We start from the raw sequence: 27,280 nt of genomic DNA, 5'->3' as shown, positions 1-27,280 counted from the left end.
TTCACCAATAGGCTATATAGCACATTAACTCAGTTATATATAAATTCCTCAAGCAGCGCAGAATCATGATCTCAAAGATATTGAAACGACCGTCAATGCTTGCTTATGTATTAAGTCAGGCCATGAACACTACTCAAGATCCATGCATGAGAAGGTCCACGTGTCAAGGTACATCCCAAGAGGATAAAACGATCTATATCTAAGATACGTGTCGCATAAATGGCTATTTGGAAGACAAGAAGAAGCAGAAAAAAGGAAAAGAAGCTAATTACGTGGCAGCTGCTGCATCTGCATTTCCACCACGTGGAGCCTCCACAGAAACAGAGAAATTACTATAAGAAGCATCCAAAAGCACCTCGTCTAGTAACACAAGTAAAAAAAAGATTTCAAAAATCTCGAAGTACTTACAAATTTCACAGATCCATAACTCAGTGCTTAAGCAATCAAGAAGAGCAATGGCGTCGGAGAGACAGCAAAAGGCGGAGAGAGCCGAAGCTGCGGCAAGGCTAGCAGCTGAAGACTTGCATGACATTAACAAAGACGGTGGTGGTGTGTATAAAGTAACGGAGAGAACAATTGAACATCCACCGGAGCAAGAGAGGCCAGGTGTGATAGGATCCATGTTCAGAGCTGTGCAAGGAACATACGAACACGCAAGAGACGCCGTCGTCGGAAAAAGCCAAGACGCGGCTGAGTCGACGAGAGAAGGAGCTCAGGTAGCATCAGAGAAAGCGGCTGGAGCAAAAGACGCAACCGTCGAGAAGGCAAAGGAAACGGCAGATTACACGGCGGAGAAGATCGGCGAGTATGAAGATTACACGATTGATAAAGCTAAAGAGGCTAAAGACAAGACTGCGGAGAAGGCGGTAGAAGCGAAGGATAAGACGGCAGAGAAGATGGGCGAATACAAAGACTACGCGGTGGATAAAACGGTGGAAGCAAAGGATAAGACGGCGGAGAAGGCGAAAGAGACGGCGAATTACACGGCGGATAAGGCTAAAGAGGCTAAGGATAAGACGGCTGAGAAGATGGGTGAGTACAAGGATTACACGGCGAATAAGGCCGTGGAAGCTAAAGATTACACGGCGAATAAGGCAGTGGAAGCTAAGGATTACACGGCGGAGAAGGCGGCTGAAGCAAAGGATAAGACGGTGGAGAAGACCGGAGAGTATAAGGACTATACGGTGGAGAAGGCGACTGAAGGGAAAGACGTTGGGGTGAGTAAGCTTGGAGAGTTGAAGGATAGTGCTCTTGATACGGCCAAGAGAGCTATGGGTTTCTTGTCAGGGAAGGCAGATGAAACCAAACAAAAAGCTGTGGAGACCAAAGACTCAGCCAAGGTAATTTCTTTTAACTTTGTGTGGTTATGTAAATGTGGAGTACGAGTCAAATGGTTGAATATAATATGGTTGTTTTTGATCAAATAGGAAAAAATGGAGGAAGCTGGAGAAGAGACGAGGAGAAAGATGGAGGAGATGAGATTAGAGGGTAAAGAACTCAAAGACGAAGCTGGAGAAAAAGCACGCGAGGCATCTCAAAAGACTAAGGAGAGTACTGATTCAGCAGCTGAAAAAGCCCAAGAAACAAAAGATTCTGCTGCTGTTAGGTAAATAAACTTAATGAAGAAATGACGTTTTGTTTAATCTTGTTATGTTTTTAGTCTTTAATCTTTGTTTTTCGTATTATATAAACAATAATAAACTTAGGGGAAATGAAGCGAAGGGGACAATATTTGGTGCATTAGGGAATGTAACGGAGGCCATAAAGAGCAAACTCACAATGCCATCGGACATTGTGGAGGAGACACGCGCGGCGCGTGAGCATGGAAGCACGGGGAGGACTGTGGTTGAAGTCAAAGTAGAAGATACAAAGCCTGGTAAAGTGGCTACGTCCTTGAAAGCGTCGGATCAGATGTCCGGTCAAACATTCAACGACGTTGGACGGATGGATGATGAGGCTCGGAAAGACAAGGGAAAGCTTTGAGAGATCGGCGCGTATTGGGCCTGAGGCAGGCCTTTAAAAACAAGAATATGTGTTTTCTCGGCCTTCCGTTTGGCATGGAACCTGTTGTAGCAAATAACGTTTTCTGATAATTTCCCTGTCTTGTATTCTTACTCGACTTTTTTAAAGATTTGGTTTTTAATTTTTCTCACTTGGTAATGGGTTAATCTTGTGACTTTTAGAGCAAAGATTTACAACGGACTCGAAATTCTGTTTTTAGCTGCTCTAATGGAATGGTTTCCCTTAAGTGTGAGCAAAATCATGGGTTAATCAATATTTTACTTTTAAGTTTTAAAAAAGGGACTTAAAGTAAGAAAGTTTCACTTATGGTGCGCTAACGAATTGGAAAAAGCGATACTCTCCTTCCCTATTCGTCTCTCCGAAGGCCGGCCTCTCGCCGGGCGCAATGCCCCCTCTTAAGAAGAAAGTCAGGCCGAAGATTGTCAATACCTCCAAGTTCGCGCGTGTCGCTTCCATCGCCTCCATTGCTGCGTTCGTCCAGATGAAGCAGAGCTCCCGTGACTCCACTATTGCCTCTGATGTCAGATCTGATATCCCTGGCCCCGTTGATGTTGAGTCAGACGTCATTTCCTCATCTCAGATTCAACAATCCCTTTCTCCGCAGAAAGTGGATCTAGATCTGAAAATTAATCCTGTCTCGGGAACTGAGCAGTTTGCTGTTTCAGACTCGGACAAGCTTGTTGCGCCGATTGCTCCAGTAGCGATTACTCCCTTAGCTGTTGAAGGTCCATCCTCCAGCGCCGAGCCCCCTACTGATGCTGTTAAGGCCTCCGCTCCTCAGGGAGCTAACTCTCCACCTCAGCGCCCTTGGGCGAGCCTGCTGAAAGATCCCCTCCAGCTTGAAGAAATCGGTACTCCATCGCAGCATGACTCAGGAGTTCCGTTTGTGTTTATTCCGGATGAAAACATTCAAGCTGCAAAGGAGGAGTTCAAAGACTTCCTATTTGCCCGGTTTCACGGTGACACCCCCAGCATGGGTAGAATCATCGGAGTTGTCAACGCTATCTGGGCGAGAAATGGGCCTAGAATCATCGTTCATAATATCGGTGCTGAGACCTTTCTCCTCCGAGTTACAGTACTGCGAACCAGGGAGCTAATCTTGAGCAGGAATTTGTGGACCATTGCAGGGTTCCCCATGTTTGTTGCGCCGTGGTCTCCCGATTTCAACCCAGAAGAGCCACCTCTCTCATCTGCTGTGGTTCCAGTGGAATTTCGCGATGTTCCATATCTGCTTTTCAATAAGGAAAGCCTCGGTCGAATCGCTACAGCAATTGGAACTCCTGTCGCGCTAGCCCCAGAAACAGAAAGAAAGCAAACCTTTGAGGTGGCTAAAGTGTACGTCCGAGTAAATCTTTTGAAGGAACTGCCTACGAGGGTGGTTTCAGGTTTCTCAAGTGGTCGTGAAGTGTTGATTACTGTCTCTTACCCGTGGTTGCCGGTTAAATGCCAGAGTTGTGGGTTGTTTGGGCATGAGAGCATGAAATGTACTTCGCAGCTTCAGCATCACCCCTCAGGAAGGAGGAAGTGTACCAGGTCGCCTAGTCTAGAACCAAAGCGCAAAAAGAGATCTAGACCTGGTCAATCGCGGGCTCGTAGAGCAAAATCAAATCGCTTAAGTGGGATCTATTCTCCATTAGAAGAAGGGGAAATTGATCAAAGCCATGAACACCCTATCCAAGTGCGAATAAAGGGTTCTTCTTCCTCTCATCGAGTTAGTAACATGGAGAATTCAGAAACTTCTGCTTCAGTAGGAGGATTGCGGCGGCGTCATGCTTCAGCTATGATTTACGTTCCCAAAGTTATGAAATTGGAATCCCAGTCTCAAGGAGCTAATCTAGCGCTATCATCAACATTGGGGACATGTCCTGCAGCAGTCGTGTTGGTGGCACCGGTAGATCCCAGAAATCACCATCCGATTCAGTCACCGACCGATTCAGGTGTTGCTCCATCTGCAAGCCTGACTAAGTCATCGATTTTGTCAGCCGAAGTTCATGATCCACCGCTGCGTCAGGAGGTCCAGAATGACTCCGACGAAGCTCCCTTCTTTTTGGTTCAATCCAAGAAGAGCAGTCGCAAGGCTGCGAAAAACTAATCCCTCATCATTATGAGTTTTTTTGCGTGGAATGTACGTGGACTGAATTGTGATAGACGCCACACTATGGTAAAGGACTGGATTAATATCCATCGTCCGCTTTTTGGAGCGTTTAGCGAGACGCATATTCATCAATCAAATATTGGAAGAATAATTAGGGCTATTCCAGCTGGGTGGAAGTATTTTGGGAACTTTGAGTATCATCATACGGCAAGGCTTGTGGTTGTGTGGGATCCGTCGATTTCTGTTCTTATCTACAAGGCTTCTGCGCAAGCTGTAACTTGTGGGATTTATGTTCCAGCAGAGGGGCTGAGTCTAACAGTAACCTTTGTTTACGGCTTTAACCAGGTGGAGGATAGGGCATCTCTGTGGGCGGAGCTACAAGACATTAATGCTTCCTCTCCTGTCTCGAGATACCCGTGGTCTGTAGTCGGGGATTTTAATCAGATCCTTCGGGCCTCTCAGCACTCTAGTTTCCTCTCCGACGATGTGGATTTATCTGGTGTGGAGGATTTCAATCTCGCCCTGCAAGAGGCTGATTTATTTGAAGCTCAATCTAAAGGTCTCCCTTTCTCATGGTGGAACAGTCAAGACGTTCGCCCTGTTGCTAAGAAGATTGACCACGCCCTTATAAATCAGGCTTGGGCAGACTCCTTTCCTGATTCTTATGCTGATTTTCAGGAACCTCAGCAATCTGATCATGCCGCTTGTCTGTTCCGCATTCCGTCTGCGCAGAGGAAGGTTCGTAAGCCTTTCAAGTTTTTCACTCATGTCATTGATCATCCCTCTTTCTCGGATGCAGTGGCGGAAGCATGGGGGAATGACAAAATTATTGGGTCGGATCAATTTATTCTCTCTAGAAAGCTGCAATGCTTGAAACCGGTAATCCGGGAATTGAACAAGAGCCACTTCAGCGGTATCACAGAACGAATTAAGGAGCAAGCTCTTAAGCTAAAGACGTTGCAGCAAGCTCTTCTCACTAACCCTGACCCAGCAACTGCAAGAGAGGAACATCTGGTTAGGGCTAAGTGGAAAACATTAATCACTGCAGAGGAGAAATTTTATCACCAGCGATCGCGTGTTAAATGGCTTGATCTGGGAGATCGCAACACGCTGTTTTTTCACAGGACTGTGGCTCAGCGGCTTACAAGAAATCACATACACTATCTCACCGATGATAATGGTCTTAGGTTGAATTCCTCCGAGGATATTAAGGGTCATTCTGCTCGTTATTTTCAGGGGATTCTGGGCAATACAGAAATGTCGTTGTCTTCGGTCACAGTCAATCAACTTCAAGCATTACTGTCTTTCAGATGCTCTGAAAGCCACAGATCAGATCTACAGAAAGAGGTCACAGAGGAAGAGATCAGGCTGACTATTGCCTCAATGCCAAACAATAAGAGTCCAGGTCCGGATGGGTATTCCGTTTAATTCTTTAGAGCTGCGTGGGTAACCGTTGGAGCCGATGTTGTGGCCGCTATTAAAGAATTCTTCAGGAATGGGAGGCTGTTGAAGGATTTCAACAACACCATAATTGCCCTCATTCCAAAAAAAATCGGAAGCATGTAGTCTCGGAGATTATAGACCAATCAGTTGCTGCAATACAATCTACAAGGTCATAGCCAAGATTATAGCTAACAGATTGAAGCCTGTCCTGCAAGAGTGCATTAGTCCTAATCAGGCGGCGTTCCTTAAGGGTCGGAATTTAGGAGAAAATGTTCTTCTGGCATCGGAGTTAATCAGGAACTATGAGAAGAGCTCATGTCAGAAAAGTTGCATGCTGAAAGTCGACATCCGCAAAGCGTTCGATACAGTTTGTTGGGACTTTGTGTTGAAAATCCTAGAAGCTCAGAACTTCCCTCCTATGTTCAGATCGTGGCTTAAGGAATGCATCACCTCCCCTCGGTTTTCGGTTGCTGTTAATGGTGAGCTAGCGGGCTTCTTCTCTGGGAAAAAGGGCTCAGACAAGGGGATTGTATCTCTCCATATCTTTTCATTATGGTTATGGAAGCCTTGTCGAAATTGCTGGAGAACGCAGTGGATAACAACCAAATAAAGCTTCACCCTCTTTGTGACAGCCCGAGGATCACCCACCTCCTCTTCGCCGATGACCTGCTCATCTTTTCAGATGGATCTCGTCACTCTCTTACTGGAATAAAGGATGTGATGTCTGAATTCAAGAAGCTATCTGGATTGGATATGAATGTTACTAAGACCGAGATCTTCTTTGGGGGATATTCAGATGTTGAGACGGATGCCCTGAGTAGTTTTTCTGGATTCAAGATGGGAGTTTTCCCAACAAGATATCTCGGCTTACCTCTTAATCCCAGAAGAATCTCCCTAGCCACTCTCCAGCCTTTTATTGAGCGAATAACTAGTAAGCTGCATAACTGGACTGTTCGTCTGTTGTCCTTCGCAGGAAAAATCAGACTCATCGCTTCGGTTGTATACGGGATGGTTAATTTTTGGAGCTCGGTGTTCAATCTTCCCAAAAGTTTCTATGCTCGAATCGACTCTCTTTGCTCCGCATTTCTATGGAAGAACAAAACAACCTCCGCCTCTGGTGCTCGAGTTGCTTGGAGTGACATTTGTAAACCTAAACCTGAAGGTGGATTGGGAATTTGGCTTCTAGAGGATTTCCAAATGGTTTTCAGATTGAAGCAAGTCTGGAATCTGTTCTCCAATGCGGGATCGTTATGGGTTGCCTGGCTCAAGTCTCACATATTTGGGAGGAAGAGTTTTTGGCTTACAGATGATGCTAACCGGTTCTCTCGAACGATCCGGAGTATGCTGCAGCTTAAGCACCATCTTGCGAACTTCCTCAAATGTGAATTAGGCGACGGAAAAGAGGCTTCTTTCTGGTTTGATTGTTGGACGGAGCTCGGGCCGTTAATAACTTATTTTGGTAACACTGGACCTCGTCAACTGCGTATCCGCAGAGATGCAAAAGTCATTGAAGCTTCCTCCTCTGGTGAATGGTGTTTCCCACCAGCTCGTTCGGATCAATCTCAGAATCTGCAGATAATTCTTTCTACGCTTTCTGCTCCGCAGGATACACGGGGTCATGACTCTTTTCTATGGCGTAATGCGGCAGGGAATCACCTCCCAACATTCTCTTCCAAAGCAACCTGGGAGCAACTTCGGGAGCGGTCAACCATTGTTTATTGGCATAAGCTTGTTTGGTTTAAAGAAGCAGTCCCCCGATGCTCTTTTATCGCCTGGCTGATCATGTTAAAACGGCTACCCACAAAAGACAGGTTAATAAGATGGGGTTTGAATGTGTCTGGTGTTTGTGTTCTGTGCTCCGCAGGTATGGAATCCCATGAGCACCTTTTCTTTGATTGCCCTTTTTCTGCGGAACTATGGTCTTTCTTTCGGGGAACTCTTTGGCCAAATCTGCCTTCATCCTTCCATGCTTCGGCGTTATGGTTCTGTAACAATCACACCGCTCGTTCTTCCTCGTCAGCGCCCATCTTCAAGCTTCTCTGCCAGGTTATCTGTTACCTTGTTTGGAAAGAACGTAATGCTAGAATCTTCAGAGGGTCCTCCTCCAGTGCAGCTACCACTAAAAGGGCTATCGATAGGTTGATTTGCGACAGGCTTTTGTCGTTCCCAGCTTCCTCGGCGATCGCTCCTTCCTTGCTTGAGCTCTACTTCCAAAATCTCGGCTCCATCAGCTAATAGTTTGTAACCTTTTTGGCGTCTCGCTTCTCTGCTTTTATATATTTGTAATTATGTTTCGTTTATTATGTAATCTTGAAAATTTGGTATGAAATTTTAACCTTTTACCAAAAAAAAAAAAAAGTTTAAAAAAAAAATTATTTTATTTTATCGTGACTGATTATTATAAGTTCACAACAGGCCGTTACAAGACTATTATTGTGTATTGTATTTGTTTACTATATAGCCAATATTTTTATAGGCTTGTAAATTATGTCGTCACTGGTGGTTAGGAATCATTTCACCAAAACTAGCCGTTGCATTGTATCTATGGAAAAGCCCCAAAAAAAACTACTGTTACGTGTGATTCGATATCGTCGTCGTGAGATATGGTTTTGGATCCGACGAATATCACTAATCGGTGTGTTACATAACAAGACATATTGAAAACATGGGAAACAAATATTCAGAACCCTTTCTCAAAAAAGAAATAAAGGAAACAATTATTAAGGTTTGTCTTGTTCCTCAAGGTAGGCACCACCACATGGGTTCAGATTAGCCCACTTCTTTCATGTTCTTGTGGATCATTTTTCGCCCAATCACTGACATCGGATTTGTCTGATTTTGCAACTTTCAATTTTACAAGTTGCCCACCACATCCTATGAGTTGCATTTTCTTGTGGATCCTCCTTATTCACTACCAGTTGCTAATTAATTCTTGGTTGGAATATCCATAAAATTTTAAATTTAATACACATTTGACATAAAACCGTAAGAAGATCACAAAATAAGACACGAATAAGGAGACTAAATAATTCAGTAGTTAAGATTAATATCATTTTGTTTCTTTTGTTCATTAGTTGCAGCTATTTACGGGGTTTGACTTTGTTCTATATAAAGAATGGTTTTTGGAAAGAAATCTTACGTTAAAGAAAGAACAAAAAAGTATTTTGAGTAAACAAAATCTTTTCCTTCTCATTTCCTTATATTTTTATTGTTTGCAATTATTTATGGATTAGAACAAGGAAAGATTACAGCCTCCCAAATATATAAATTGAGAGAATCAAAAACAAATTTGCAAACCCAAAAAAAAACAAGATCCTGCCACGTGTAAGACTAATAAAAAAGGTAGTATTGTGATAATATACGCAAGAGTATAGTTGATAAACTCGCTCTATCTCTCCCGTCTTCACCTCTCTGACTCTGCTTTTATAAGACGGTTCTCTCTGCTTCACGACCAGAGAAAAAACAAAACCAAAACTCAGATTTTTTTTTCCTTCATTTTTTTCGAAAATTTCATTTCTATTGGCGTTTTAAGACAATAAGCTTCCTCAGTTGAGACGATTATTTAGGGTTTTAATCTTCAAGAAAATGGGATTATGGATTGGAAAAGGCACCGGAGGATTTCTCCTCTATCTTCTCGTGGGCTTCTCCGTCGCCGTCTTCTCCGTTTCTTACGTCGGAGAGACAAACCCTAATCCTCATAATCTCACCTCCTCGTCTACGCTCTCTGTAACCGAGAAAATCTGGCCGGTAATTAAAGACTCTTCCTTTTTCTTCTTAACGTAATCCGAGTATTCCCTCGTCATAATTAACTTAAGTCGTTTTCAATAGTCATTGATTGTTTAATTTGATTTAAGTCGTTATAAAATAATCCATTTGAATAGAAAAATAGCTAATCCGTTTGAATAAACAGATGCGTGTTAAATAGAAATGATTGGACATGTTCAACTTTCTTTACGTTACACCCAAAAGCTTGGAAGAATCTAAAATAAGTTGACTTTTGACTTTTTTGTTTCTTTTTTGATGTTGTCACAAAATTGTGAAAAAGTAGGATTTGAAGTTTAGCTGGAAACTTGTGGCGGCTACTTTAATAGCGTTTCTAGGATCTGCGTGTGGGACTGTTGGTGGCGTTGGAGGCGGTGGAATATTCGTTCCTATGCTCACTCTCATTCTTGGATTTGACACAAAATCTGCAGCTGCAATCTCAAAATGTAAGAGAGATAACTTTGTTTGATGATGTGAAGTTGTGAATGTGTCTTAATATTGATTATGTTGTGTTAGGTATGATAATGGGAGCATCTGCATCATCAGTTTGGTACAATGTAAGAGTTCGTCATCCGACAAAAGAAGTACCAATCTTAGACTATGATCTTGCTCTTCTCTTTCAACCAATGCTTCTCCTTGGTATCACTGTTGGTGTTTCCCTCAGTGTTGTGTTCCCTTACTGGCTCATCACTGTCCTCATCATCATTCTTTTCGTCGGTACTTCTGCAAGATCTTTTTTTAAAGGCATTGAGATGTGGAAGGAAGAGACTTTATTGAAGGTTATTTAGTTTTTCATCAAGCAATATTGTTGTGGTTTATGTGAGGATATACTGAATGTTTTATGTGATTCTTTTTTTAACAGAACGAAATAGCGAAGCAGCAACAAGGTTCCACTGTTAATTCCCGAGGAGAACGTTAGTAAAAGCTTCACACTTGTGAATCCGTTTTTTGTTTATGTTGAATTATGTTTCGATTCTAATCTTACCACATTCTCTCTGCTTTCTTGTTTATTAGTTTTAATCGACACAGAGTATGAGCCGCTTTATCCTAGAGAAGAGAAATCAGAACTGGTAAGTATGCAGATTGTTTTTTTTTAACTTATTGGCTCCTCAAGCTTTGCATAAAGATTCAAGAACCGGGTTTGGTTGTTTACTTACAGGAAATAATTAGGTCCAACCTCAAATGGAAACGGCTTTTGCTTCTGGTGACTGTGTGGTTGGCTTTCTTGCTCATCCAAGTTATTAAGGCAAGTAGTCCTTTTATTATTCTTCTAACTTATTGGTTCTAAACATGATGTTGTGATGTTGAGTTCTTATCAATCTAACTCTCGGGTTTATACAGAACGAAATCAAGGTCTGCAGCACACTATATTGGGTGCTTTTCATCTTACAGGTAACATATCTATGTCTCATATAATCTTTTATATATCTTCAGCATTTCGCTAAATCATGATTAAGAACCATTGTTTCCGTTTGCAGTTCCCAGTTGCTTTGGCGGTGTTTGGATTTGAAGCAGTGAGATTGATCACAGAGAACAAAAAGAGGCAAAGTGATGGAAACACTGAATCAATCTGTGAGGCTACGATCGAGTGGACTCCTCTGAGTCTTATCTTCTGTGCTCTCTGTGGACTCGTTGGAGGGGTCGTAGGTGGTCTCCTTGGATCCGGTGGTGGATTTGTTCTTGGCCCTTTGCTTCTTGAGATTGGAGTCATACCACAGGTAAACTCACAATCCTTATCAATAGATGATTTAAAACCATAATCTGATCATCTTGTTTCTTCAATATTTTTATCATTTGTTAGGTTGCTAGCGCGACAGCTACTTTTGTGATGATGTTTTCTTCGTCCTTATCCGTAGTTGAGTTTTATCTCCTCAAGAGATTCCCAATCCCATACGGTAAGATCTTGAAAACACACAACATGAGAAACGTTTAAAGAGTAAGCAAAACTGATGATATGGATCTTTGTTTCATTGGCAGCATTGTACTTGATGACGGTATCGATCCTTGCTGGTTTCTGGGGACAATCCTTTATAAGAAAGCTTGTGGCAATCCTGAAAAGAGCGTCAATCATCGTTTTTGTTCTATCAGGAGTCATTTGTGCCAGTGCTCTCACAATGGGAGTGATTGGAATAGAGAGAAGCTTAAAGATGATACATAACCATGAGTTCATGGGATTCTTGGGTTTCTGCAGCAGTCAATGAATCCTCAGTTTGCTCAGTCATTGAATCCTCAATTTGCTCAGTCATTGAATCCTCAATTTGCTTGAAGAACCTTTAAACAAATTTTTTCTTTTTGAAGTATTTTTCTCTCAAAGTGTTTTTCTTTTGATTTATTGGCCAATTTCGGTTGTCCAACAATATCATTGTAAGAAACTAAGAATAAATAAAATTGAATCAGATTGTCTTATTGGGAGGATTTGCTTGTAATCCAAGTCGTGTGTGATATGTTATTGCCTTCTGGACCATTTTTAGAAATAAAGGTTACCAAATTTGATTTGTCTACAGGGTTGAGCACAATCTTTTTGTATCTAACGTTATATTATTGCATCTTTGGATGGTTGCGAGCCAATAAATAAATCGGCGTATATTTTTGCATCTTTGGATGTTTACGAGACAAACAAAAAAACCAAAGTAAACTGTTTTCACATGTTCAATGGAAACATCCTAATTGGTGAGCGATAGATTTTGGACTATTGGTAACGTTGTTGGCAAAGACATCATCTTCAGACAGTTGACTGAGAAAAAGACATTTTCAGCCAAATCTCACCATATCATTACTGTGTGATTCCAAATTTTTTTGGCTGAAGAGATCTTGCACTTTGAATATGGCATATCCTTTATATCGAGAGTACAGCCACAAGAATTTGTAGTGATTACGAAATTTTAAAGATAGTATACTTATTCTGGTTCCAACAATTTTGACAACCACATGATTAGACAAGAGTTGCAATAGAATGACTCAATCATTTAATACCTTTTGATCCATAGACCATATGGCCTGTCTACATTACTATTTAATCGTTAAGACTAGTTTGCGGTTAAACGTCAAATACTTCAACATAAATGATTGAGTTGAGACGTCATCTGGTCCAACCTTGATAAGAATTTATCCTATAGACATCAGGTTGAAACCAATTATTTCAAGATCTGATCGTTAATATATATGTACATTATTGATGTTCCGTGTCAATTTTGACCGACAAATTGGGTAAACTGGGGACTAATATTTCGGATAATGTAAAATTTATGTCATGAAATTTCGGCTAAACTTATATATAGAACAGAGAAATTTCATGTTAACCTCTTGGGCCATCAAATCTTGTTTAATGGGCTTAACCGTACTAAAATTCTTTCAAAATGGGCCTTTAATTTGCTCCTAATAGGCCCATTACATTTCTTGAAAGCTAGGGCTCAGGCGAATTTCATATGCCTTAAATACAAATCGTTTATCTAAAGGTTCGATTTTTAGGGCTTCGAGTGTAATAAGTTTCAGCGCGGCGGAGCCATGGTTCTCAAGTAATCAGTCTCATCTCTCTTTCTCTCATTCTTCGTGCTTCTCAGCTCATTGACGAGCATTATTGTTAATGATCCGTGTGAATGTGCTACTGTCGAATATGCCGCTTTGCTTAAATATTTGATTTTTCCTTTAAATCCGGTCAAAAACTCAAAATGGTCAGCAATTTGAGATTTTCCTGTACGTGATACAATTGTGTTCGATAATGACTAGTTTTTGGTTCTGTTTACAGTTTGTTTTTTGTTTTGTATATCGAACTAAGTTGGTCTCTATATGAAATCTGAATGATTTATCGATTGCATTCATAATCCAGTTGCACTCCTTGGGAAGATTTTACTAGCCATTGACTTAGAACATTCCAAAATGAGAGAGCTCAATGTGTGTTCTGCTTTGTGTGTGTGTGTGATCGGAGTTGGTTTACATTGAGACATGTTGAGTAATATCTCTAAGCCCTTGACATTTTTGGACATGTAGGACTGAGCTTTGCCGATTTAGTGGCCAGAAGATTTACCCTGGCAGAGGAATCAGATTTATCAGATCTGACTCTCAGGTACATTAATCAAATTTCTGCAATTTTTCTTACGAGTCTGTTCCTATGTCTCTCTCTCTCTCTCTCTCGATTGATTTATAATCATTTTAATCGATGATGATTCATCAGGTGTTTTTGTTCGCCAACTCGAAATGCAAGAGGTACTTCCACAATAAGTTGAAGCCATCCAAGCTTACATGGACTGCCATGTACAGAAAGCAGCACAAAAAGGTCTTTTGCTTGGTTCTTGTTTATATAGTATTGAGTCTACTGGATTCTAATTTTGGTCTGTGACACTGATCCTAATTTTTTCTCTTCCAGGACGCTGCTCAAGAGGCTGTGAAGAAGAGGAGACGTGCAACCAAGAAGCCTTACTCGAGGTCAATCGTTGGCGCTACTTTGGAGGTCATTCAGAAGAAGAGATCAGAAAAGCCCGAAGTTCGTGATGCTGCCAGAGAAGCTGCCCTACGGTTAGTTATTTTCTGTTCCCAAACATTCACTATCTCGATAATCTTAACCTGAAAATGTAGTTGACTCAAAGAACAAAACTTGATGACTCTGCAGTGATATCAAGGAGAGAATCAAGAAAACCAAGGACGAGAAGAAGGCAAAGAAGGCAGAGTTTGCTTCGAAGCAGCAAAAGTCTCAAGTTAAGGGCAATATCCCCAAGGCTGCAGTTCCCAGAGCTGCTAAGATGGGTGGTGGTGGTGGCAAACGTTGAATGGAGTTATAGAGTAGCCGCTCTCATCTCTCTTCACTTGTCATTCTTACTTGTTTTGACTTCTGTTTTGTCACCAGTATTTTATAGTTTTGGCACCTCTCTAATATATTGTACTCGAGATTTTTCCTCAGCTTATGAGTTATTATTTTTTGGCATCCTTTATGTTGCCCTCTCTTTAATCTTGATATCTGAAAACGGCCAGAGTAAAACTGAGAACTTCGATGAAGCCTGTATCACATTGTTAATCAAATTTTGCTGGTGGTATGATCAGTTCATGGCTGGTCTATTGATAGCTTGTCTCTGTGGAAACTGTTGATTAAGCATTTAGATGTAAGCTGAGAATATTTGCTTTATAGTGTTCTTCAGTTGCAACCTATGTGTGAACCGAGAGAACTCATTTTCATGAATATCATGTGAGCTGATACCAAAAACCAAAACAGGACCGAAATCACTTGAACCGATACAAAAACGAAACAGGACCTGACATTGATGTTTTCTGTTGGACAATAGCTACATTTTGGGACCAGTTTGAATCTAGTGGAGTTGGAATTGAACTGATATTTCCTTGCTGCAGACTTTTTCCCAAGTTTGCTTCTTCTTGCTCGAATCATACTCTCTTATCATCGATTTTAGTTGTATAAGCTGTTTAAACAAGTGAAAATAGCTAAAGTTAATGTCACTTGAAATGTGATTTAACTTTGTTCTGATCAATGACAGATACATACCTCTTCTTGTAGCAACTCCTTTTCTCTAGAGACAACATCAAACTCTTGCCTTAGTGATTCGTAGAGAAGCTCGAGTTGTTTGTTCTTCCACCTGGCTTTCCTGTTCTGGAACCACACGGCGATCTGTTTTGGTTGAATCCCAAGTTCTCTGGACAGCTTCATCTTCCTGTTCGGATCCAGCTTTATCTCCTCTTGGAAACTTCTCTCTAGTAACTTTAGCTGCTCGCTCGTCATCTTCTTCTTCTTTTCATATCCGTTGATGTTGTTGCTTGCTTCTCCATAGCTACTCCCCACCATTTCTGGAGGGACATGATGTTCATGAAGTGGAACTCCTTGTGTCTCCACCATTGTACCTGAAGAGAAACATCTGTTTTTCTTGGTTTCCTTCAAATTATATGTACAGTAAAACCTCTATAAATTAATAATGTTGGGATCATGATATTTTATTAATTTATCGTGATATTAATTTATCTATAAATTAATAATTATTAATTTATAGAGAAAAATTGATATCTGCATATAATTTTTTAAAAATTATTTTAGAATAATGTTATATTTTAAAATTTTAACAAATATCATAATATAAATTATGATTAAAAATCATAACTATCACAATAAAATAGTTTTCTCCATATTGGATTATCCATATAAAAATATACATGTTCATAAGTTTAAAATTTATAAAAAAAAACTATGGCTACTATCAGTATTATTGATAATAAAATTGAAGATAACACTACAATACATTTAAAAACATTTACATGTAAGAAAATCAATTATCACATCAAAAAATCATCATAACTTTTGAATGTATATAGTAAAACCGCAATAAGAGCTACTCATATAATAATTAGAGAGATGAGAACCAATGAGATTTCAACTTTAACTAAAAACGGACACATTAGTCATATTTTAGAATATTAAATTTATATATATATTCATAAATTTATATCATTATTAATTTATGTTTTTGTTGGGACCATATATTTACATAAGGGTTTCAAAAAAAATTATTATCTTATTATCTTATCGAATTTGATGGATTTTTACATTGGCCCGACTTGGGACCAGCAAAATTTATTAATTTATAATGATTATTAATTTATCGAGTATTAATTTATAGAGGTTCTATATTTAAATTCCTAATCTCAAAACATACTATAGTATACGAGATGGCTAAGATAGTTATAACTAGTGAGCAATAAATTAATGAATAAGCATCAAGCGTATAAATTATTTTCGTTAACCAAGTTCCAAGTACATGTGCATATACACTTACCTGAAAAATGGTCAAAGCTATGGAAAGGATAGTTGAAGATGGAAGAAGAATCGCCATTGATGAAGGGGCTACTCCAATATTCCATCTTCTCTTTTTCTTTTTCCTCTTTTGTCTATTTTTGCATACAACAATCTGCTTCAAGAGACTACCTTTTAGCCAAACAAAGAAATGAACAATTTTGGATTTGATACGAAACTTGGAGGTAAGATGATATGTGAGTATTTATGCAAATGTTACTACATGCATTTGCATGATATATAGATAAAAGTAAATATGTTTGAAAAAGCCTAGGTCTCCTGTTTTTTAACTTCGCGTAATTAATTGAGTCACTGTTGATAAAGATGAATATGTGTATTTAATGGTTTCCCACTTTCTCCATTTAGGCTTTAACCGGTAACCAAATAATCCGAAAAATAGCATTATAATGAATGGTGCAGAAGGAAATAGTACAAAGCAAATACAAAAATTGATTGAAGGTGATTATAAAAGTTATGATGCAAGTATAACAATTATGAAATTTTTGATTTTTTTATTAGCATTTTTGGTGACTGGTATATTTTTCGAATAAATTTCTATTGTTCGGTAAAAGTAATATGCATAAATTTTTTAAATATGAAAGAAAAAGAAACCAAAATCGCGCCTAATCCACATATTAACACCTCTTGAATTTATGCATGACCTTTTACCATCTGCGGACCATTCTATTTTTTTTTTTCCTAACATCACCATGTGTGGTTAAATTTTCACATGATTCTGTCACAAAAGATGCTAAAAAATGTGTTGCTCTGCATGCATGTCTCCACTCACTACCAAAAAGTATGAGGAAAAAAATCAAGCTAAAGGGGTGTTATATACTATTGGATTATACTGACTAAAATTATTAAAAATATTGTGTTATAGATTTTATTTCTCATAAAAATATATTTGAAGTTCATTTCAAATGATTCAAATTATAAAAATATTTTGAAAGTTTAAAATTTGAATAACGCAAACCAAACTTTAGAATAACGACTGAATTATGATTTAAATAATAATATATTATAATTGGATTTAGATTTTATCAAAATTTTTGATTGAATAACAAACTCTAAATGTTTTTGACAAAACAATGCATCTCAGTATTAAACAAAGTATAGTGAAGAATTAAATACTAACAAACTAGTGTTGAACTGGCAACTAGTGTAGTCCTATTTAGTATTTGTTCTTGTTTTAGTTGGACAAACCAAAAATCATTTACGATGAGTATGGTCTTTGATCGCGGGGTTTGAAAGCTTCTTAGAGTGTTGAGAGTATTTGGGCTGCCAGAGAAAGAGTTTCCGTTTTGGGGATGTAACAACTCCACAAATTTTTAAGTAGTTAATTTCACCGTCTTTTGCTTTATCTTGGTAGATCAATGCAATTTGATGGTGTGAGCTTCATAGTTTAAAGTTCTGTATTTACAATTGTTTCTGCTTCCATGTTTTTTATGATTTTTGGCATGTGACCAATTAATTAGATAGAATAGACAATATGTAAAACTAAACCCTAAACATTTCATTTTCAATGATATTTACATTATTAGCACACACAAAAAAAACTGGCGAACTGGATAGAATAAGATCGCAGACGGATCTGCCACCCTTAGTCTAGTTCATCGCTAATTTGCTGTTAGTTTTTCTCACTAAACCGGTTCTTTTCACAGTTGAAGTTGTTAGTTTGAGTTTAGCACATGAAACTGATCGATGCATATCAGTATATCCCGTGAGTAATTAATGTGGATATTAGTATATGTAATAAAAATGTGTAATTAAATCAGTAAGTGAACTGAGAAAAAGAACAGTAATATATAGAGGAAAAAAGTAAGAGAGAATGGTCCAGATTCTACTTTGTAAAAATGTCTATCACTTTCTCTTACCTTAATTAACCACAAATCTGACATATCCCACTGTGTATCCGCAGGAGTACTGCTACTCAAACAGAAAGATCAGAACTCTGAAAGGTCCAATGCTAATACTGACAGAATTTTTTTAGCACAGTGCACTAGTGAACATAGTATTATCATTTCGATCTATGAGTATTCAACAATGAGCAAAACATATATGGATTTGGATGTGTAGCGATGCTTATAAACAAATAAATGTAGAATATGAGATGAGATATATAGTAAATATGTTGAATTATTATAAAAAAAATATATTTAAAATTCAACACTGCAATTCCGTTGGGATCGGAGTACTTGTCAACGTCATTCGTCAGGATCCAATTAATATATAGAGAGAAAAATTACCAAATTGAGTGAGTAAATGGTAAAAACCATAATGGTAATAGAAACGAGGACCATATAATATAGCTACAGAGAAATAAAGCTCAAGAATTAACATTAAAACCAAAATAAAAATAAATATAACGAGAGAGGGATTGTATGTGTGTCAGTGTGAAAGTTTCGTATAAAGCAGGGGTACATTATATTTTATTTTTCTTTTGAGCTTGAGTTTTTCGTTAGTTACACGGATAAAGGCTCCATGTTAGTTAAAACCCTACCAGCGGTTAATGACTTTGAAATATACGTACGTACTTGCTTATAGAACATGCTGAAATCTACGAGAAGTTTTGTTTTTTTTCAGACAAATTTGACAAGTACTTAGTTCTGCCAAGTCTCAAACTAGCGAAGACAGAACCTGTCTTTGCTTTTGCTATTATTACCTAAATACACGTTTTAATAATAAACAGTAATAGTTCCCTTTTCAAAGAAACGAATGGTCCTTGGATCTCCTAAATAATGAATAGTCAGTTAATTACTAGGAAATGGACTTTCAAGTAACTAAATACACGTTTTAACACTAAACAGTAATAGTTCCCTTTTCAAAGAAACGAATGGTCCTTGGATCTCCTAAATTGTGTCCTTTCAATATCATGTTATGTAAGCAAATAAAAGGAAATATATAGTCAGTTATTGTGGTCGTTACAAAATAACATCAATCGATGTGTAATCAATTCGAGTAAGCAAAATGCACATGGGGTATTAAAAGAAGGTTTCTGTTTATACAATCAGCACGCCCGGTGGGACTCGAACCCACAATCGTTTGATTAGAAGTCAAACGCCTTATCCATTAGGCCACGGGCGCTTTTGACCTCTTTGATACATGAAACAATTATTATAGTAAAAAATCTCATCTTCATAACGGGAAACAAAACAAAAAGTGAAAACCCAAATGACGTTTTTCAGTTTGTACACTGCTTCTAATAAACCAAAATCCAAAAACAAACAAATTTAATCTTTGAATCGGATGTTTCAAACGAAGGTAGTCGATGCAGTTTAGGTTGGATAATTGCGAGTTCTGAGATATTATTACTATGGAGATGTGATTCGATGGGGGAGAAAAGAATGTAAGCTATCAACTGCAAAAAAGGGAATGTAGATATTAACCATAAAATGGGAAGTGGTTTATATCATAACTCCGAACAACAATCTCCTAAATACAAATGCTAAAGTCCTGGAGATATATTTTCACTCAAAATCTGGTCAACAGATCTAGCCAGCATAACAAGAATCGCAAGTTTTTTCCTCAAGGAGAGAAATCGATTAGTAATTGAAAGAAAAAAAAAAAAAAGACGAGACAAGAGACTCCTCGAGTCGGCTTCTTCAGTTCTTCTAATCCTCGAGCTCGATGATTTTGACAACGGCCGCGTCGCCTACTTTCTGGCAGACCACAACTCTATCATGTGACTTGATCACTCCGGCTTGCTTCCCATGGTCTAGAGCCACTTTCAGAACCGACTCATTTGTTGCGCTTGTTGATTCCGCCTAAACAACAGATTCAAAATACACACCAGATCAAATACGGTTTCAAACCAAGCCAACGACTATACACTAACTTCGAATCAACTTCTTTTGCAACCGGTGAAATCAAATTTTGATATATCTAGTGGGATGCGAGATAGAAAGATGAAAATGCAATAGACATGTTAAAGAGACTTACAGGGTGACGAGGGTCGGCGAGCATGGGGAAGAGACCTCTGACAATAAGCGACTGCCTTGCCTAAGAACACGAGATTCACAAACACAATGTTAACTTTGGACAATGATCAGATGAACTCCATATCGGCAGCAACTCATATATGCCAAAGTTAAAAAAAGGTTTATGTTTTTCTTGTGGGACTTCTCAGATTTAGATTTCATAATATCAACTTCTTGCAAACTTAAATCTTGTGAACTAATAGCACATTTAAGAGTTACTATTCTTTTGAACCAACTTGACCATTGAGGAAGACGAGAACATAGATAGAATATGCAGGAGTAAGCAAGCATCAACCGTACACCATGTATCTTGAAAATTAGCAAGTGGCATAACAAAATCCAAGTTTCATTTTTGGAATAATTTTCTAAAGTCAACACAGACAGAATCAGTTTACCTCAAAGGCTCCGCTAAAGCTCCACTTCAGCTGATTTGTCGTAAGCCGGGGAATGACAACAGAGAGGACAGGCATCGTTGGCCGGTATTTGGCAATCAACCTTCACAAACATGGAAGAAAAATTCAGTAGATAGCTTACAAAGAGTTTTTATAAAGGAGCAGTTTAAGCCGGAAGGAATGGGTTGAACCTGGCTGCTCTTCCCGACGAAGTGAAGCATATAATTACGGATGCCTTAACCTTGATGGCTGCCCGTACCTGATATCAAGCAGAAGTTAAGCCTTTTACTTAGAACTGAAGACTAAATGATAAACTTGAAAGGCAAACTACTCCTTTAAGTTACGTATGTATCACAGAAGAAAGACTTACAGCAGAAGAAGCAATAGATTCCAAGTGACTCATTGGTTCTCCAACATACTTGACAGTCTTCTTGAAGAACAAATCTTGGTTAAAAACCTTCTCAGCCTATTAACAAGTACATAAATGCGTAAAGAGGAAATCAGATGACTAACCGTGGCTAAGATGCTTGAGATAATAAGAAGGCAACGGAAACAATGATACTTGAGATCTATAAGGTTAAGCTTACCTCGGCACAGATTCTACCAACAGTTGATATTGTTTCGACAGGGTATAATCCACGGAGGGTCTCAGCACCAAGAAGAATTGCATCACTACCTGCAGAAAGTGCAAGGGAAGAAAACCACTTCAAGTTGTGACCAAAACTATGATTCAAAAATATGTATTTCTTCCTATAAACATTAGCAGCAAAAAAATACATATTTCAGAGACTAAACATACCATCTAGAACAGCATTAGCAACATCAGTTGCCTCAGCACGAGTTGGCCGCAGATTATCTGTCATACTGTCTACAACACGAGTGAGAACGGCTGGCTTTCCAGCCATGTTACACTTGTAAAGGGCAGCCTTTTGGAACAAAAACACCTGCACGTTTCAAAGTCAACTTAGCACTTCGCACCAGAAAATGGCATATGACTAATAAGAAACCCACCAATCTGGTCAGAGAGTGAGTAAGGCTTTATTTTGAGTTACCTTTTCCGGAGGTAGATCGATACCCAAATTCCCACGAGAAAGAATAATACCATCAGCTTCTTGTAGAATTTCATCGAAGTGGGTCAGTCCCTGAAATAAATATAGATAGGTAAATATCATTAGCCACCTCCATTGCCAGTGAAAGAAAAGTTACAAAGATAGACATGTAACGCAAAAAAAAATGGATTCCACATGCCTCTTCATTCTCAATCTTTGCGAATATTTGGGTTTGAGAGAGGTCACCCAAACTGTTAAGTAACTCACGGGCCTGTGTCAAAGTGTATCAGAAGCTCGGAATTAGTAGTGGGTAAACGAAGGAATCACACTGGTAAGGAGGTATAAAAGAAGCATCAGGAAAAAGAATATGGACCTGGCGAACATCTTCTGCATGTCGGCAGTAAGATAACGAGAGGAAATCAATCTTATTCTGAACGCCCCACGTGCTTATAACCTTGAGGAGGACCAATATAGAAAATAATAGTTACAGCACTAGAACAGACATGCTAGAGTTTTACAAGAGAAAGGACAAAGTGGTCAACTGAGATATGTAGATTAGAAGCAACACTAACCTCTTTATCCTTCTCAGTAAGGGTTGGCAGACCAATTTGAACTTGAGAGGCATGTAACGTGAACAATGGACCAGCCAGAGTAGCAGCATTCCTTGACACACAAATGACATCATCTCCTTTAACTTCATCAACCTGAAAGTTTGTTCAAATGATTAATCTTCTCAAAAACAAACATCTATAATTTTAAGATCGAATTACAGAGAACAATATATGATTCCATAAGCAAGCTTTTTAATACCTCAAGCCAAACTGAAGTTGTTTCGCTACCAGTAAATAAGTATTGTCCAACAAAGATAGTGTCTCCTTTCTTAACAGCCTGAAGAAATAAAACAATATTCACACGCCTATGGACAAAAAAGCGAATTACATATCTCAATTCCTCCAAAAGCAATACGGTGAGGGTCTTATAGAACCTTTGCAAGCCCATTGAAATTAATTGGAAGGACTTCAGAGGAGGCTTCTTGATCCTGACTCGGAGTCAAAGTTACAAGGCCATCGGCTTTAAGAGAAATAGCTTTCTCAGTCTTGTTAATAACTTGCAACTCAGGTCCCACTGTGTCAAGCATAACCTGGAGAAGCCAAAAACCATCTTATAAATTCATGAGATTAAGCATTACAAAGTAAGCACATTACGGAATCCAAAGATCCAGCAGAGTAAAACCAGAGAAGAGAACATACAGCACAAAGCTTCTTGGTGCTCTTCACAGCTATTTTCAGATTCTCCAGCGTCTCCTGGTGATAATCAGCATCACACCAAGAAAAATCGAATCGAGCCACTGCACAAACATTGACACAACAAATAATCAACGAGAGAAAACCCCAAGCAAATCAAGTCTCAAATAGCGAAACTGGAGAAAAAGAACAAAACAAAAATACACGAAAGGGAAGTAATCGATAGTTACCGGACATTCCAGCTTTTAAACAACCGGCTATAACCTCAACGGATCGAGATTTGGGACCCAGAGTCCCCACAATCTTAGTCAAAGCAGGGAAGAAGCTCTGCGATATAACATCAAGCGGAATCAAAAACCTCGAAAACGAAATAAATCAGGTAGAAATTTACTGCTTCGATGAATGAAATATCGCAACAGATCCACTGCGTAACCGAGAATCAAACGAAGAACTGTATGAAGAAGTCAAACCATCACACAAAACACAGAGAGATAGAGAGGGAGAAACAGATAGCTCACTGATTTGGAAGGCTCAAGGATTGAAGTCATCCTGATCGGTTCCTCGAGAAGGAGATGACTGGAATGCATAGCTGCTGATCGGAGTTCGGAGATCTCAGGCGATCGACGGCGACGGGAGAAAGACGCAGAGGAATTTTGGAGTGACGAAGAGGCGGAGAAAAGTGTGCGTAATTGGGTTTTTGATGCGCTTGACCGTCGAATATGCCTCCAAATACGACGCAATTTAAATATCACAAAATAGAAAGAAAATGTTAAAAAAACTAGTCATCGATCGACTTTTGCTTTCGCTGTGTTTTTTTTGTTTGCTTCCTACCCCCCAAACGTTGACAATCTAATGAAAACGATGCCCCAATATTTTTATTACACAAACTGTGAACCCCAAATGATCTTGATTTTTTTTTGTCCTACTTCACTGAATTTTTATATGATATGACTTAACTGTATAATAGTTGAACATTAGAAGTAGTAAATCAAATTCAACCACTTTTAAAGTAATAGCATAAATTCGTGTATTATGTATAGTCAATAGAAGAGACAAAATTACCATAACTTGTGTAAAATATTCGTCTTTAAAAATCAACAGGGAACAAGGTAGCAAGAAGCTTAGACTAAAGGGACTTGAAAATAAATTGTGTTACATCGCGGAACAGGGATCGTTACTGAGCTAAAAGTGACAGTTTCTGATCGTACAAGTGAAGCATAAAGGGTTGCGATCGTGAGGCTTTTAGAACCCCTTCCTCAAGTTAATTTCGTGGGGAAGGGGCAAATAAGCCTGACGCGCTACGGAATCGCGCGTGGAAGAGAAAGTGTAACGAAAACTTTTTTCAAAAGGAGAGAAACAAACTGAAACCATTTGGTCCATTTGTGAAACTTATTAAGTATGGTAAGTTTTTTTTTTTTTTTTTTTTTTTGTAAACTAGGAGGGGGTTCGGGTCTAGGCCTTAATCCCCCACGGCCCGGAACCAGCCTTTGCTAATACCTGGTGACATGGCGTAAAACATCCCTTCCACTGGAAATCGAACTAGAGCACATGGGACCAACCTCTGCACTTAACCACTAACCCACTTCATCTGGTGGTAAGTATGGTAAGTTTCAGCCGAAAAAAAAAATATGATAAGTTTCAAATTTTGTTGGAAAAAGTTCCAAAATCTAAAATGCACTAATTGCAAAAGGGAAATTTTAGTTAATTGCGATTCATACGATAACAGAATTTAAATTTGTGAAAAACTCTATTTAAATTTGTGAAAAAGTTCCAAAATCTAAAATGCACTATTTGCAAACAAATAAAATAAACATGATTCTGGTGCTTTGTAGAATGATATTTTTTTTAACATGGTTATACATGTATGTTTTCGATTCACTATAAAAGCTTTAAATAAATTGTGTGTCGCTTTTATAAAGCTTAACGAAGCTTAAAGTTTACGATTTTTTCATTTTATAAATTTTCTTTGTCAACAACATGCAAACCATTAGAGTACATATTTTGATCCATTGATTTTCACTTTGTAAAATTTTATTTTATCCATGAAATGTAATTATTGTTCAATCATCAGAAACCCAAAATATTACTCCATGGAGTTAAATCTTGACAACTGATAAAATTCTTAGGCAAGATTTACTTTACAAATGCTTTGCCAACCACTACCCATTGAAACAAAAAGGAATCCATGGTAATTTATCTAATTGTTGGCTAATCATGCCATTCCTTAATTTAATCAATATGCCAATCATCTTTCATGTGCTTTTACGGGTAAAGCGTTAAACACTTAAATCTCTATATTTTGTTAAAAAAAGCTGTTTATACAAGGCTGTTCTCATTTTTTTGTTCCATGCCAATTGATTAATTAATACTACTACTTGTGAAACACTAATCCCGTGGCTTGGTTTGACTGCAAATTTTAATCGGAACCAGTTAATTGGCTAATTCTTTCTCCGTGGACCTAAACTGTATGCAGTTATGAGTGGACATAAAAGCACCCACATATCTAGCATAAATCTATGTGCGTTTCAACTTTCAAGTTTAGTTAGGGTCAATGACTCAATAATAGTAGTAATTGTTTAGACGACGAGTGACATTGTTCTGTGGATGATGTTTGAATAAACTCTTGTCGTCGTCACAGATCAAAACATCCCCTTCCTCAGAAACCATCACCGGCGTGAACCACCAAACCATCCATGGATGGGGCTTAGGAACTACATTGGCTACATTTATTGAATAGGTTTTGCTCCATCTTTCTTCTTTTGCATCCAAGAAACCAAACCTCTAGTTTCTGTTCATATTTTAATGTCATTGATAAGGCTAGACGGTCGTCAAGGTTCATCATTTGGGCTTGATGGGTGATTCGAATTGGAAGACTTTTGACGTCATGGAACTCTTCTGTGTGAAGATTCAATGCTAGTATCTTATAACTAGATGAATCTAGCCAGTAGATTGAGCCGTTCACATAAGTAGATGGATTCATCCAAAATAATTTATTATGCCAAAGTAATTAAGCAAACATTTTTTTTTATAGCAAAATCTCTAGTTGCAACAAAAGAATATGGTAATGAATAAGAAAACACCAAAAGCCAAATCAATTTAAGCTTCAATCAAGAGAAGCCGAACGTAATGAAATTAAACTTGTGATTCTGCTTCTACTCTTTTACCTCGAGGAACTGAGAGCAAACTGGGTGAATAGGTACAATGCAAAGGCCAAGGATCAACCACAAGATCTATTTTGGTTCCACTGATCAACTTATTGTCCCCCAAAACATAGATCCAAACCCGACCAGTTTCGTCATAAGAACACACGACAAGGTTTTTACCATCAATGAAGTAACTTGGCTGGTCGTAGGATACGATCTGTACTAGATCTGGCAAGTTAGGAAGCGACACTTGCATGAAATTAATCCATTCAACATCTCCACCACTCCATTTATCAATCTTGTTCTTGGTCACCAAAATCTCAATCTTCTTTGTTAGATGGGATTGCTTTAACAATGAAAAGCGATCTCCCCTAAAAATATTAAGAACAAGAGCATCGCGATCATGGTTCCCCCTATATGGTAGATCACAAAATTTGTTGAAATTATACCACGAAAAATCGAAGTTAACTAGAAAGAACAAGTACTTGGTTTTGTCATAAGAAGCAGCCCGGTAATAAGTTCCATTCAACGACACACCACTTGAGATATGAAAAGTAATACGTTCTCTACTACCATCATATATCAGCACACCCTTTTGGTCCCTCCATGCATCGGAGGAAAGATCATGAGTTTTCCAGCACGTAAGAGTAGCAGGATCTAATTCCTTCCGATAAGACGCAAGGGTCTTGTAACCATTATTATTATCATAACCTAGGGCATTGAACACTAAATTAGGTTGGTTAACCTCGGACTTGATCCATGTGGTCTGTCTTAGCCACGGGTTCCAAATTACGGCTCCTTTATCCATGCGACATAGCAAGAACTCATTGCAATCGATCAGTTTTTTAGGTATCTGATGAGTATCTAAACCGGGAATATCTAACGTCAGCTCACGCACCTCTATCTTCGGATTGATGCTCACCGAGTAAATCTTGGATCTTGTTCTTAAGATGAATCGAAACATCTTCTTGTGTTTGTTGATAAACCTCTTGTCGATGAAAAGAGCGTTCCACTGTTTAGATACGATTTTGAACCGTACAAGAGATTTAGGAGGGACACGAGTGAGTATCTCTTCAATCAAATCCCATGGAAGCTTCTCCTTGTTCGCCATGGAAGCGGTCTTTTACTTTCAGTTTGACTATAAGTCTTTCATTATAAAGTTTTCCCGATTAGGGTTTCAGCCGATTATATATATATTGAATTTATTATATAATATGAGAGTTTTCTCTATTTAAAGTGTTTACATTAGCATAGCATATGAAAAAAAAATTAATGATTCAATTAATTCACACATTTTAAAATAATATTATTTTTTATTTAAAAAAAATAAAAGAAAAACATTAATACTAAAGTTAATGACTTCATT

At 38.5% G+C, this 27,280-nt stretch overlaps 6 protein-coding genes and 1 non-coding gene across 8 annotated transcripts; 3 read left to right on the top strand and 4 right to left on the bottom strand.

The window, feature by feature from the left end:
• The first annotated feature begins 374 nt into the window (after nt 1-374).
• LOC18026440 (late embryogenesis abundant protein ECP63) lies at nt 375-2,207 on the top strand. Its single transcript, XM_006410774.2, has 3 exons — nt 375-1,340; nt 1,428-1,606; nt 1,707-2,207. The coding sequence occupies exons 1-3, from the start codon at nt 456-458 to the stop codon at nt 1,981-1,983; spliced, it is 1,341 nt and encodes a 446-aa protein (XP_006410837.1). The 5' UTR covers nt 375-455; the 3' UTR covers nt 1,984-2,207.
• Nucleotides 2,208-8,964: 6,757 nt separating this feature from the next.
• On the top strand, nt 8,965-11,766 carry LOC18026438 (sulfite exporter TauE/SafE family protein 4). Of its 2 annotated transcripts, none has more exons than XM_006410772.2 (10): nt 8,965-9,307; nt 9,609-9,768; nt 9,839-10,101; nt 10,185-10,236; nt 10,337-10,392; nt 10,482-10,568; nt 10,664-10,714; nt 10,801-11,040; nt 11,124-11,217; nt 11,300-11,766. In XM_006410772.2, the coding sequence occupies exons 1-10, from the start codon at nt 9,146-9,148 to the stop codon at nt 11,521-11,523; spliced, it is 1,389 nt and encodes a 462-aa protein (XP_006410835.1). In that variant the 5' UTR covers nt 8,965-9,145; the 3' UTR covers nt 11,524-11,766. The 2 variants fall into 2 exon arrangements, with proteins under 2 accessions (XP_006410835.1, XP_006410834.1); XM_006410771.2 differs by having other exon boundaries at nt 9,173-9,307; nt 9,606-9,768.
• Nucleotides 11,767-12,754: 988 nt separating this feature from the next.
• LOC18026437 (60S ribosomal protein L24-1) lies at nt 12,755-14,264 on the top strand. The gene is made up of 5 exons (XM_006410770.2): nt 12,755-12,837; nt 13,310-13,385; nt 13,494-13,595; nt 13,686-13,834; nt 13,929-14,264. The coding sequence occupies exons 1-5, from the start codon at nt 12,827-12,829 to the stop codon at nt 14,083-14,085; spliced, it is 495 nt and encodes a 164-aa protein (XP_006410833.1). The 5' UTR covers nt 12,755-12,826; the 3' UTR covers nt 14,086-14,264.
• Nucleotides 14,265-14,619: 355 nt separating this feature from the next.
• On the bottom strand, nt 14,620-16,468 carry LOC18026436 (homeobox-leucine zipper protein ATHB-22). Its single transcript, XM_006410769.2, has 4 exons — nt 16,460-16,468; nt 16,090-16,201; nt 14,811-15,163; nt 14,620-14,727 (listed from the first exon to the last, which is right to left on the bottom strand). The coding sequence occupies exons 1-4, from the start codon at nt 16,466-16,468 to the stop codon at nt 14,620-14,622; spliced, it is 582 nt and encodes a 193-aa protein (XP_006410832.2).
• A 2,652-nt stretch (nt 16,469-19,120) lies between these two features.
• Nucleotides 19,121-19,193, bottom strand: TRNAR-UCU. Its single transcript has one exon. It is a non-coding gene; the product is annotated as a tRNA-Arg (tRNA).
• Nucleotides 19,194-19,471: 278 nt separating this feature from the next.
• LOC18026435 (pyruvate kinase 1, cytosolic) lies at nt 19,472-23,472 on the bottom strand. The gene is made up of 16 exons (XM_006410768.2): nt 23,290-23,472; nt 23,002-23,098; nt 22,778-22,875; nt 22,513-22,668; nt 22,338-22,415; nt 22,100-22,231; nt 21,901-21,981; nt 21,727-21,798; nt 21,531-21,620; nt 21,278-21,422; nt 21,066-21,154; nt 20,849-20,944; nt 20,670-20,737; nt 20,482-20,581; nt 20,049-20,108; nt 19,472-19,873 (listed from the first exon to the last, which is right to left on the bottom strand). Exons 1-16 carry the CDS (start codon nt 23,356-23,358, stop codon nt 19,721-19,723), a joined length of 1,584 nt encoding a protein of 527 aa, XP_006410831.1. The 5' UTR covers nt 23,359-23,472; the 3' UTR covers nt 19,472-19,720.
• A 2,431-nt stretch (nt 23,473-25,903) lies between these two features.
• Nucleotides 25,904-27,025, bottom strand: LOC18026434 (putative F-box protein At1g47390). Its single transcript, XM_006410767.1, has one exon. The coding sequence runs from the start codon at nt 27,023-27,025 to the stop codon at nt 25,904-25,906; it is 1,122 nt and encodes a 373-aa protein (XP_006410830.1).
• Between the last annotated feature and the right edge of the window lie 255 nt (nt 27,026-27,280).

Source organism: Eutrema salsugineum, unplaced genomic scaffold (genome assembly GCF_000478725.1).
Source record: "Eutrema salsugineum unplaced genomic scaffold, Eutsalg1_0 scaffold_10, whole genome shotgun sequence".
In the NCBI taxonomy this organism is placed as follows: Eukaryota; Viridiplantae; Streptophyta; class Magnoliopsida; order Brassicales; family Brassicaceae; genus Eutrema; species Eutrema salsugineum.
This window is presented reverse-complemented; position numbering and strand designations above follow the sequence as displayed.